Consider the following 13,513-nt stretch of genomic DNA (forward strand, 5'->3'; position numbering starts at 1 on the left):
ACCTATTTTGAGTTAATTTGTGTCTGGATTCACTTTTTTGCATGTGAACATCCAGTTGTTCCAACACCAATTTTTAAAAAAGATTATCTCTCCTTTATATTGCTTTTGCTCCTTTGTCAAAGAGCAGTTGACTATGTGAGTCTATCTCTGTGCTCTCTACTCTGTTCCACTGATCTATTCTTTCACCAATACTATACTACCAGCTGGGCATGGTGGCTCACTCCTGTAATCCCAGCACTTTGGAGGCCGAGGCTGGTGGATCACCTGAGGTCGGGAGTTCAAGACCAGCATGACTAACATGGTGAAACCTCATCTCTACTAAAAATACAAAATTAGCTGGGCATGGTGGCACATGCCTGTAATCTCAGCTACTTGGGAGGCTGAGGCAGGAGAATCACTTGAACCCGGGAGGCGGAGTTTGCAGTGAGCTAAGATTGCACCATTGCACTCGAGCCTGGGCAACAAGAGTGAAACTCCGTCTCAAAAAAAAAAAAAAAAAAGCCAGCCACGGTGGCTGACACCTGTAATCCCAGTACTTTGGGAGGCCGAGGCAGGTGGATCACCTCAGGTCAGGAGTTCAAGACCAGCCTGGCCAGTGTGGTGAAACCCTGTCTCTACTAAAAATATGCAAAACTTAGCTGGGCATGGTGGCAGGCGCCTGTAATCCCAGCTACTCGGGAGGCTGAGGTAGGAGAACTGCTTGAGCCCGGGAGATGGAGGTTGCAGTGAGCCGAGATTGCACCACTGCACTCCAGCCTGGGCAATAGAGCGAGACTCCATCTCAAAACAACAACAACAACAACAACAACAACAACAACAACACCTTCATTACTGTAGCTTTACAGTAATTCTCAAAGTTGGGTAATGTCAGTCCTTCAACTCTATTGGAATTTTTTTTTTTTCCCTTGAGACAGGGTCTCACTCTGTCACCCAGGCTGGAGTGCAATGGTACTTCCCAGGCCCAAGTGATCCTCCCAGCCCAGGTAGCTGGAACCACATGCACATGCCACCATGCCCGGCTAATTTTATTTTTAAATTTTTTGTAGACCGGGTGCAGTGACTCATCGCTGTAATCCCAGCACTTTGGGAAGCCAAGGCAAGAAGGTGACTTGAGCTCTGGAGTTGGAGACCAGCCTGGGCAACAAAGCGATACCTCGTCTCTACAAAAAAATTTAAAAACTAGCCAGGTGTGGTGGCATGTGCCTGTAGACTCAGCTACTCGGGAGGCTGAGAGGTGGGAGGATTGCTTGAGCCTGGGACGTCAAGGCAGCAGTGAGCTGAGATCATGCCACACCACTCCAACCTGGGCAACAAAGCAAGACCTTGTCTCAAAAAAAATAAAAAAATAAAAAAAGTTGCAGAGATGGGATCTCCCTATGTTGTCCAGGCTGGTCTCAATGATCTTCCAGCCTCGGTCTCCCAAGGTGCTGAGATTACAGGCATGAGCCACCACACCCAACCAGAACTGACATCTTTACAATACTGTCTTCCTACCATGAATGTGACATACCATTGCATTTATTTAGTTTTTTTATTAGAGTTTTGTAGTTTTCTTCATATAGATCTTACACATATTTGGATTTATCCCTAAGTATTCCACTTCCTTTTGGTGCTAATGTAAATGGAATTGCTTTTAATTTCAAATTCTACTTGTTCATTACTCGTATACAGGAGAGCAACTGATTTTTGTATTGTAACCTTATATCCCGCAACCTTACTATAATCATTTATTAATTCCAGCCAAAGGGTTTCTAAAACTCTTTCCAATGAAAATAAAAAATGAAAAAAATGACTCTTCCAAAACTAATAACTGCCGTTAACTAAAGGTATTCAAAAAGGACTGGAAATAGATGAAATTACCAAAATTCACGAAGTTTTTGTTTGTTTGTTTTTTTTTTTGAGACGGAGTCTTGCCCTGTCGCCCAGGCTGCAGTGCAGTGGCGCGATCTCGCTTACTGCAACCTCCGCCTCCTGGGTTCAAGTGATTTTCCTGCCCCAGCCTCCCGAGTAGCTGGGATTACAGGCGCGCGCCTCCATGCCCAGCTAATTTTTGCATTTTTAGTAGAGACGGGGTTTCACCATGTTGGTCAGGCTGGTCTCGAACTTCTGACCTCGTGATCCGCCCGCCTTGGCCTCCCAAAGTGCTGAGATTACAGGCATGAGCCACCGCGCCCGGCTCACAAAGTATTTTAAGTGATAACAGCATCCCCAGGTAAGAACTATCCTGAGAATAACATTCATTTGAAAGAACATATCTGTCCCTACCTCTTTATTGTACAAATGAGGCAATATACACTTAGTGGCTCAGTTTGGTCTGTACTCAAACAAATCTGGGTTCAAATCAAGCTTTACAACTTACTAAGTCATAAACTTGGGCAAATTATTTACTCTAAGCCTCAGATTCCTCACCTCTAAAATGCGTATCTCTTATAAGTTTGTAAGGAGAAATAAGGAGGTAATGCTTGAGAAAATTTAACAACAATTAACACCTGGAGGCACAGAGAGACGAGTGATATACTCAAGACAAGTTTGAGTCTCATTATGGGTACATTACAATAAACTATAGCATATTGTAATATAAATATTTCTTTTAGATCTTATGCAATCAATTCATTTTTGAAGTAGTGTATAAATTATTTACACATATACTTGTAACAAATCCTTTAACAGAATAAAAACACTCATTTTTATGACAATGAATTTTTCCCCTGCATTTGCTTAAATCAAGAAATACTAAAATAGCTAGTTCAATTCTCTAGCTCCCAAGTTTCATAGATATAATTACTAGTAAGCACTCAAAATCTTCATTGCTGTGTCCTGGTAAGCTAGAGTTATTTCAAAGATTTCATCCTGTACCATCCTTCAGATGATGAACCTCACTCATCTGGGTTAGTTTGCTTTTCTCTTTTTTTTTGAGATGGAGTTTTGCTCTTGTTGCCCAGACTGGAGTGCAGTGGTGCGATCGTGGCTCAGGGCAACCTCTGCCTCCTGGGTTCAAGCAATTCTCCTGCCTCAGCCTCCCGAGTAGCTGGGATTACAGGCATGCACCACCACGCTCGGCTAGTTTTGTATTTTTAGTAGAGATGGGGTTTCTCCATGTTGGTCAGGCTGGTCTCAAACTCCAGATCTCAGGTGATCCACCGACCTCAGCCTCCCAAAGTTCTGGGATTATAGGCGTGAGCCACTGCGCCCAGCCATGCTTATCTCTTTTTTTGGCTTTTTTTTTTGAGATGGAGACTGGCTCTGTCGTCAGGCTGGAGTGCAGTGGCGCGATCTCGGCTCACTGCAACCTCCGCTTCCCAGGTTCAAGTGATTCTCCTGCCTCAGCCTCCTAAGTAGCTAGGACTACAGGCACGTGCCACAATGCCAGCTAATTTTTGTATTTTTAGTAGAGACAGGGTTTCACTATATTGGCCAGGATGGTCTCAATCTCTTGACCTCGTGATCCATCCGCCTCGGCCTCCCAAAGTGCTGGGATTAGAGGCGTGAGCCACCACTCCTGGCCTTTTTTTTTTTGAGAAGGAGTTTTGCTCTCGTCGCCCAGGCTGGAGTGCAGTGACACGATCTTGACTCACTGCAACCTCCGCCTTCTGGGTTCAAGCAATTCTCCTGCCACAGCCTCCTAAGTAGCTGGGATTACAGGTGCCCACCACCACACCCAGCTAATTTTTTGTATTTTTAGTAGAGATGGGGTTTCGCCATGTTGGGCAGGCTGGTCTCGAATTCCTGACCTCAGATGATCTGCCTGCCTCGACCTCCCAAAATGCTGGGATTACAGGCGGTAGCCACCAAGCTCAGCTTGCTTATCTCTAAAAAAGGAGAATCCTTTGAGCTGGAGCTTAAAAAAATTAAAATCAGGCCAGGCGCGGTGGCTCACAGCTGTAATCCCAGTACTCTGGGAGGCCAAGGTGGGCAGATCACGAGGTCAGGAGATTGAGACCAGCCTGGCCAATATGGTAAAACCCCGTTTCTACTAAAAAATACAAAAATTAGCCGAGTGTAGTGGCGTGCGCCTGTAGTCCCAGCTACTCGGGTGGCTGAGGCAGGAGAATTGCTGGAACCTGGGAGGTGGAGGTTGCAGTGAGCCGAGATCACACCACTGCACTCCAGCCTGGCGACAGAGCGAGACTCGGTCTAAAAACAAACAAACAAACAAAAAAATTAAAATTAAGAAGGAGAGAAGTTGCACTAGTTTTGCCTCAAAGCCCTGTGTGGTCCCCTATCTCTTCCCACCTCCTTGATGGTAGTGCTCCCTAATACTACCTTAAAGTTGGAACTCTGACCAGGACCTGAAATACAGATTTTTTTTTTAAAGGGGGTTAATTTTATAACACAGAATGTTTTAACTTTTTGTCAAACATCCATTCTCCAATACCAATTCATAGCATGCTCCACCTAGCAAGAAGGTATGGGAGCTCTATTGACTTGTTTGATCCATTCCCAACAGAGGCAATATGAAACGGACGGATAGGTATGGTAAAAATTTTGGACTTCAAATACCCCTAAAATCAAACCAGAAACATTAAATGCTGAAATAAAACCACCCACATGTAGTCGGATTCATAGATAGAAATAAAAAAAAAAAAACTACACAATTTCTATTAGAAGCGGATTTTTAAACTAGTAAAAGAGACAAAATGGACTAAATTCTTAAATCCTATTCCACTTTACAAACTGACCCATAGCATCCTCCTTGGACTTTCCCTGTGTCCATTTCACCCACAACACACATTCCCACATAGGCATCCCTTAGAGGAACTGACTTCCTGGAAAGACTACTTAGCCAAGTCCTGAGGTAATCTGTCTAACCTGGTGATTCTCTTGGTTAAGGGATGGATACTCATTTGTCCCTCCTTCCTCCCTTACCACTTTACACACCTCCCTGCTTCATTCTGCTCCAGGAAAACAGTATTTATCATTCTAGCTCCAGGATGAGATCAAACATTTCCACTAGACTTCAAAAATACACATCCATCTATCCATCCATCCATTCATCCATTTATATATATAAATAAATGTCAATGACAAAAAATGTTTTTTTCCACAGCAATTGCTAAAAGTCCGGAAAAAAGATCACCTGTAGACCCAAACTCTAATACTTACGAATGTGTGAAAAATATCACACCAAGTTTAAAAATAACTCTTTAATCATATGCACATAAGGGGAATAAAGGGCAACACCAGGCTGACTCAGGAGGGGAGCAAGATATTCTCCCTTTGTCCCAATGTCTGCTTGGCACAGTTCTGAGATCACACAAACAAGTGGGAGGGGGTTGGGAAATAGAATAAGTGAGAGGACTGAAGAGACAAAGGCAAGGGGGGAGAGGCAAGGGCTTGCAGTAGTCTCAATCAGTGGACTCTAACACAGATTCACTCAGCGCAAGGTCCCAGTAGTGTTCAGCCCCATGCTTTTTGAAATGCTCACGAGCCATGTTCTCTGTAGGACACTGTTTAAACTTCATCTCTCCAAAGCTCCGGTCTTTGGCTGTACCCTAGAAAAGAGATATATAATAAAAACACTTCAATTTCTTATTTAAATCAGATAATATTCTTTTATAAAAAGACCTAGTAACATTTGTGAGACATGTGCCCAGCTGAACGTTATTTTATGGTTAAAAAAAAATTGTGACCTCCATTTCCTTGGATATTTGTGTTTTTCTGAGACAGAGTCTCGCTCTGTCGCCCAGGCTGGAGTGCAGTGGCACGATCTCGGCTCACTGCAAGCTCCGCCTCCCGGGTTCAAGCCATTCTCCTGCCTCAGCCTCTGGAGTAGCTGGGACTACAGGCGCCCGCTACCACGCCCGGCTGATTTTTTGTATTTTTAGTAGAGACGGGGTTTCACCGTATTAGCCAGGATGGTCTTGATCTCCTGACCTCGTGATCCTCCCGCCTCAGCCTCCCAAAGTGCTGGGATTATAGGCGTGAGCCACCGCGCCCGGCCTCCTTGGATATTTTTATGAGTTTTTACGAATTCATATGCATAAGGCTTTTAGTTTTTTGAAATGAAGTGAGGAATTATTTGCTCTGGTGCCTGGGTGGAACAGCAAGTCAGGAAGAACTATGGAAGGTGGAATGAGATAAACTTATCTCCTACCAGGCCTTAAGGACTAAATTTGAGCCTTCAAAAAGGACCCAGAAACTATTTATACAAGCAGGAGGCTTTGGGGCCCAGCAACAAAGAACAACTAGGGGCAGGGAACAGAAGAAGAGCAGGTACCAGCAGAGAATTACAACAGAAAAAGACAGTACTGGGCAGAATGGCATTCTTGCCAAAGTTACCAGCAGCAATGGCAGTCATAAAGCAATACCTCAAGAGGCGTTCAGGGAGTAGACTCCAATAAGAAGGCTGGAGCAGAACTTGGCTTATTTCTGAACATGAGAGACAATTCCTGAAAACTAAATTCCTACAACATTAATACTGGTTCTCTAAGAAGCCGGGACTTTTTCAGTAAGTACTCTTCAGAGATAAATAGAAGAAAATTGAAAGATGAGGGTGCTGAGATATGTGAAGGTAGGGCTGGGCACAGTAGCTCATGCCTATAATCCCAGCACTTTGGGAGGCTGAGGTGGGAGGATCACTCAAGGCTAAGAGTTCAAGACAAGCCTAGGCAACATAGTGAGATCCATTTCTAAAAAAAAAAAAAATTTGCCAGGCACAGTGCTGTGGACCTGAGGTCTCAGATACTTGAGAAGCTGAGACTGGAGGATTGCTTGTCCCTAGGAGTTCAAGGCTGTAGCGAGCTATGACTGCGCCACTGCACACCAGCCTGAGCAATAGAGCAAGACCCTATCTGTAAAAAAAAAAAGTTGATTAAAAAAAGATAACAAATATGCAGGTGGGAACTTATAAAACAGAGAACAAATACTATGGTTATTATCATCTAATTTGTATGCATAAATTGAAGAATCTGGGATAAGGCAGGATACATGAAAACCTTTTTTTTTTTTAATTTTTATTTTTTGATTGCTCCTTCAGAAGAAAAACTATTAATAGCAATTACCTATAAAGACTGGTCTGAAGAGATCAGCGAATAGGAAGAGACTTTTGTTTTGAGACACAGTCTCGCACTGTCACCCAGGCTGGAGTGCAATGGTGCGATCTCGGCTCACTGCAACCTCCGCTTCCCAGATTCAAGTGATTCTCCTGCCTCAGCCTCCCAAGTAGCTGGGATTATAGGCACTGGCCACCACGCCCCACTAATTTTTGTATTTTTAGTAGAGACTGGGTTTCACCATGTTGGCCAGGTTAGTCTCGAATTCCTGACCTCGTGATCTGCCCACCTCAGCCTCCCAAAGTGTTGGAAGTACAGGCATGAGCCACCGCACCTGGCCTGAGACTTTTTCTTTTTTTTTTTAAGACAGGGTTTCACTCTGGTGCCCAGGCTGGAGTGCAGTGGCATAGTCACAGCTCACTGCAGCTTCAAACTCCAAAGCTGAAGCAATCTTCCCACCTCAGCCTCTCAAGTAGCTGGGACTACAGGCAGACGCCACCAGGCCAGGCTAATTTTTGTATTTTTTATAGAGACGGGGTTTCGCCATATTGCCCAGGCTGGTCTTGAACTCCTGAGCTCAAGTGATCCAACCACCTCATCCTCCCAAAGTGCTGGGATTATAGGCGTGAGCCACTGTGCTGGGTCTCAGTAAGTACTCTTCTGTATAATTAGAATTTGTTTCTAATCTTAATAAACATTTACTACTTTTGTAATAATGTACCACTTTTATAATAAAGAATTCATTAATAGAAATAAGCACATTTTACTGCTCGCTTCAGCAGCACATATACTAGAAATAAGCACATTTTAAAAATAGAAGATATATGGCCGGGCGCGGTGACTCATGCCTGTAATCCCAGCACTTTGGGAGGCCAAGGCAGTCGGACCTCAGGTCAGGAGTTCGAGACCAGCTTGACCAATATGGCGAAACCCCGTCTCTACTAAAAATACAAAATTAGCCAGGCGTGGTGGCTCATGCCTGTAATTCCAGCTACTCGGGAGGCCGAGGCAGGACAATCACTTGAACCCAGGAGGCGGTGGTTGCGGTGAGCTGAGATTGCACCATTGCACCCCAGCCTGGGCAACAAGGGCAAAACTCTGTCTCAAAAAAAAAAAAAAAGAAATGGAGGGGCTGGGCACAGTGGCTCATGCCTGTAATCCCAGCACTTTGGGAGGCCGAGGCAGGCGGATCACCTGAGGTTGGGAGTTTGAGACCAGCCTGACCAACATGGAGAAACCCTGTCTCTACTATAAATACAAAAATTAGTCGGGCATGGTGGCGTGCACCTGTAATCCCAGCTACTTGGGAGGCTGAGGCAGGAGAATCGTTTGAACCAGGGAGGTAGAGGTTGCGGTGAGCCGAGATCATGCCATCGCACTCCAGCCTGGGCAACAAGAGCAACAAGAGCGAAACTCCATACCGCCCCCCGCCCCCCCGCCCCCAAAAAAAGATATACATGTACTATACCTAAAAGCAAACATGAAAACATTAATACTGGTTTTAATACTGGTTCTCTAAGAAGGCTTCAGGGGTTAAAGAACTAGATAACCATAAAAAATATTCCACTTGAAGAGTGATTCAGTCACATTTTATGAAGCACTATCACATAATTATCTAATTTCATTCTTAAAAACTTGACAATATAGAGAACAAATCATATCCACATTTTATAGCTAAGGCAACAGAATTTGACATTAAGTGTCTTGCCCAGATTGCACAGCTAATAAGCAGCACTGCCCAGCCTCCTAACTTTATATTCTTAAGTCTAGTACTTCCTTCACTATATCCAAAGGTAAATCCCACAACAATTCATTCCCGTTTCCAAGTCTCATTTTCATGACTGTGAAATAAATAATTTTCGGTAGAGAATTTGTATTCCTGCTACCAGCAGCACTGTCCACGCACTTCCCCAGATAGCATATACTAAATACTCACCAATTTAATTAAACAGATAATCAGGAAGAATTTACTGCCAACCATTTAAAAATGGATTCCAAAAAGAAACATAAATTATTTAAAACATTATTCACTGATTACATCTTACATTCCATTGCTCTACTCAAATAGTATAAATATTCAGGAGTTGGCTAAAGTTTTACAATGTTTTACAAAGGATCACCTACCTCCCAGACTAGTACACATTTGTTGGTTTTCTTCACAGCTTCCTCATCAGACTCCTCATCATCTGGAAGAGAAATCTTGTCACAGACTTAGACTTGAGATTCAGGTTCTAAACAAATAATATTCAAGTCTACCCAAACTCTCTAAAATATTGTCACCCTTTTTATGTGTTGGACCAAGTGTTCTCTTTTCTGTTGCTCTTTATTTTCCCCAAATTAGACTTGAAGCTCCAAGTAGGCAGTAATATTAATTGATACAATTAGCATTTACGTAGCACTTGTTATGAATCAAGAGCTCCACCAGGTACTGGGAATAAGGAAATAAAAGACAAGCAGTCAAGAATAAAAACTTGTCCTAGGCACTTTGGGAGGCAGGCTTCATATGTCAACATCATATATTACTCTCAAAAAACTTTCACCCAATGGAGGAGGAGGGCAGATATACCAAATCAAAATTATCGGCCAGCGTGGTGGCTCACGCCTGTAATCCCAGCGCTTTGGGAGGCTGAGGTGGGTGATCACCTGAGGTCAAGAGTTTGAGACCAGCCTGGCCAACATGGCGAAACCTCATCTCTACTAAAAATACAAAAATTAGCCAGGTGTGGTGGCAGGTGCCTGTAATCCGAGCTTCTCAGGAGGCCGAGGCAGGAGAATCACTTGAACCTGGGAGGCGGAGGCTGCAGTGAGCCAAGATGGTGCCACTGCACTCCAGCCTGGGCAAAAGAGCAAAGACTCCATCTCAAAAAAAAAAAATGCATGTGTAAAACAAAATATTTTTTATTCTCAGGTATCTTAAGATGAACTCTCTGCAGATTTTATTTATATTTTTATTTTTTTGAGACGGAGTCTTGCTCTGTCACTCAGGCTGGAGTGAAGTGGTATGATCTCGGCTCACTGCAACCACTTCCTGGGTTCAAGTGATTCTCCTGCCTAGGCCTCCCGAGTAGCTGGGATTACAGGCGCACGCTGCCATGCCCAGCTCATTTTTGTATTTTTTAGTAGAGATGGGGTTTCACCATGTCAGGCTGGTCTCAAACTCCTGACCTCAGGTGATCCACCCGCCTCGGCCTCCCAAAGTGCTGGGATTACAGGCATGAGCCATCACACCAGGCCTCTCTGCAGATTTTAAATGCTAATCCAGGTGTTCAAAGATGAGAAGAATGAACACTAATGGGAGTATGATGGCCAGAAGAATGTCTGGCCTTCAAATATAGACAGTCCTTGACTTACAATTTTTTGCCTTGAGTATAGTGTGAAAGTGATAAATATTTAGTAGAAAATGTACTTCAAATTTAAAATTTTGAGATTTTCCTGGGCTAGCAATATGCAGTAAAATACTCTTACATGAGATAAAAATAGGCTTTGTGTTAGATGATTTTGCCCAACTGTAGGCTAATCTAAGTATTCTGAGAAAGTATAAGGAAGGCTAGGCTGTTATGATGTCCTGTAGTTCAGATGTATTAAATGCATTTTTTTTTTTTTGAGATGGAGTCTTGCTCTGTCGCTTAGGCTGCAGTGCAGTGGTGCGATCACAGCTTACTGCAACCTCCGCCTGCCAGGTTCAAGCGATTCTCCTGCCTCAGCCTCCCGAGTAGCTGGGATTACAGAGGTCCACCACCACGCCCCGAATTTTTGTGTTTTCAGTAGAGACGGGGTTTCACCATGTTGGCCAGGCTGCTTACGAACTCCTGACCTCAAATGATCTGCTTGCCTCGGCCTCCCAAAGTGCTCAGATTATAAGTGTGAGCCACCGTGCCTGGCCTTAAATGCATTTTTGACTTAACAATATTTTCAACTTATCTTAGGTTTATTGGAACTAACCCCATCATTAAGTTGAAGAGCATATGTGTGAGTGTGTACATGTACATGTATGTGTGTGTGTGTACATGTGTGTATGTATGTGCGTGTGTGTGTATGTATGTGTATGTGTGTGTGTGTGTATATATATATCAGACAAAAGAAATAGTTTGATCAAAGCAGAGCTTTTTTGACCTGAAGATCTTTTTGGCTTCGATCCTTAAAAAAAAAAATCAAATAATAATATAATATAGACACTGTACACATGAATGTATAGCTTACTAGATTTGCTTTTTCTTTTTTTTGAGACAGGGTCTCATTCTGTCACCCAGGCTGGATTGCAGTGGCACGATCACAGCTTACTGCAGCCTCGACCTCCCCAAGCTCAAGTGATCCTCCCACCTCAGCTTCCTGAGTAGCTGGGAATACAGGTGTGTGCCACCACATCCAGCTAATTTTTGTACTTTTTGTAGATATGGGGTTTCACCACGTTGTTTGCCCAGGCTGGTCTCAAACTCCTGGCCTCAGGCAATCTGCCTGCCTCAGCCTCCCAAAATGCTAGGATTACAGGCATGAGCCACCATGCCTAGCTGCTTGCTGAATTTTCAAATACTGAATAAATTCATGTAACCGGTACTCAGATCCAGGACAGACACAGAAACCAGCTGGTAGAAAAGCCTTAAATGATAGGCAAAAAAATAACTTTACCATTCATGCATGTAATCATGTAGTAAATATTGTATGAATGTCTAGGAGGCTCAAAGTCTAAACGGGTCTTTCTAAAATTCCTGAACACTATCTAGTGTTATCAAGAGTGTCACAGGGAGGAAATAAGATGAACGGACAGATGCACCATCCCCACCTCCCACAGCTCTCCCCCTTAATCCCCTCTAACCCCCATTCACCATCTCCCTTTGTGTTAGATGTCTGTTCATCCCACTTTATCCGATGCAGCATAAGACGCTTAAATTTCTTCTGGGCCTTGGGGCCTGGAAACAGAGAAGAATAATTTTGCCAGAACTGTGGAAGATGATGGGGTAGAAAGAACCTCTGAGCTCAGACATTAATGTGGTAGTTGAAGCAATCTCAGGAACCACATCTTAGGGCCTTCTACTCCAAAAAACACAGAAGCAGAGACCTAGCATATTATATCAGGTATGGCACTAAAATACGATCTTTTTCTCCTTTCTCCCCACAATGCTAATCACTCTAAGCCTAGGGTTGTCTGGGGACAGTCTCCCTCAAGTTTTTCAGACTCACCCCCTTCCACTACTACCACGTTGACATCCTTGTGCAGTACCACCACCCCTGTCAGGTACAGTTGCCCAGCATTGGCTTCAATCTTGAACTTCTTGGCTGGGTTGCTCAAATTTCGAACTCTGGAGAAGGGAAAGTTTAGTTATGTCTTCCATTTTAGCATCAGCAGCTGCCTGAATGGAGTGGCAAGTAAAAAGATGAATCCAAAATGGTTTCCTCTCTATAAACAAAGGCCTCTGGAGTAAACAAATAGATGAATGCTTAAAAGGTAGAGTTGATGAGTCTAGAAATATTTCCACACTCTTACATTTCTTCAAAGTCTAGCACTTTACATTAACCATTACATTACTAACCAAAGTTTACTCTAAGAGTCAGGGAGAGGTATTTACTATCATCCAAAAATACTTACAATCTCATTGTTCTTGACAATGTAAAGACCTACAGACTTTTTGTCCTCTAGACCCTTAGACTCTTATAATATAGCATTACTTGGCTGGGTGCAGTGGCTCATGCCTGTAATCCCAGCACTTTGGGAGGCCAAAGTGGGCAGATCACGAGGTCAGGAGTTTAAGACCAGCCTGGCCAACATGGTGAAACCCCATCTCTACTAAAAATACAAAAATTAGCCGGACGTGGGGGTGCGTGCCTGTAATCCTAGCTACTCAGGAGGCTGAGGCAGGAGAATTGCTTGAACTTGGGAGGCAGAGGTTGCAGTGCGCTGAGATCACGCCATTGCACTCCTGCCTGGGCAACAAGACTGAAACTCCGTCTCTAAATAAATAAATAAATAAATAAAATATATATATAGGATCACTATATAGGCATGAAAATTTTCTAGGAGGATATGTGAAAAACTGTTAATAGCAATTACCTAAAGAGAGTGGTTCTAAGGGATCAGAGAATAGAAAGGAGACATTTTGAGTAAGTATTCTTCTGTGTTGTCAGAAAATTTTTTAAATCTTAATAAGCATTCACTATTTTTGTGATAATGTACCACTTTTATAATAAAAAACTAGTTAATAGAAATAAGCACATTTTAAAAATAGAAGATACACATGTACTCAACATAAAAGAATAAAAACATTAAATCAACACAAAGGTAGAAAAATATTTACAACATATAAAATGCATTTTGGAGTGAGGATGAAACACAGCAATACATCAGGGTAAGGATATGACTACGGAGGAAAGAAAATTTGTAATGCTTCCATGGATGTTGGAAGCAAACTCAGACCATTTAAAAAAAAAAAAGATGAAAAAAAAAAGAAATAGGATGATATTTTATAGTTCTCAAAGGACATACAATCTTTAGTTCACATCTTGGCCTGAACAAGTATATTGACTTG

At 42.9% G+C, this 13,513-nt stretch overlaps 1 protein-coding gene across 2 annotated transcripts in view; it reads right to left on the bottom strand.

Moving 5' to 3' along the window:
- Positions 1 to 5,129: 5,129 nt before the first annotated feature.
- PRPF3 (pre-mRNA processing factor 3) overlaps positions 5,130 to 13,513 on the bottom strand; it is a 32,073-nt gene continuing 23,689 nt past the window's right edge. For both annotated transcript variants that reach the window (XM_003817312.8, XM_055101838.3), the window contains 4 exons: positions 12,171 to 12,289; positions 11,816 to 11,899; positions 9,117 to 9,178; positions 5,130 to 5,492 (listed from right to left, as the gene is read on the bottom strand). In XM_003817312.8, the coding sequence (XP_003817360.2) occupies positions 5,346 to 5,492; positions 9,117 to 9,178; positions 11,816 to 11,899; positions 12,171 to 12,289 (412 nt within the window). In that variant the 3' untranslated portion in view covers positions 5,130 to 5,345. The remainder of the gene's footprint in view (positions 5,493 to 9,116; positions 9,179 to 11,815; positions 11,900 to 12,170; positions 12,290 to 13,513) is intronic.

This window comes from Pan paniscus, chromosome 1 (genome assembly GCF_029289425.2).
Source record: "Pan paniscus chromosome 1, NHGRI_mPanPan1-v2.0_pri, whole genome shotgun sequence".
Classification (NCBI taxonomy): domain Eukaryota; kingdom Metazoa; phylum Chordata; class Mammalia; order Primates; family Hominidae; genus Pan; species Pan paniscus.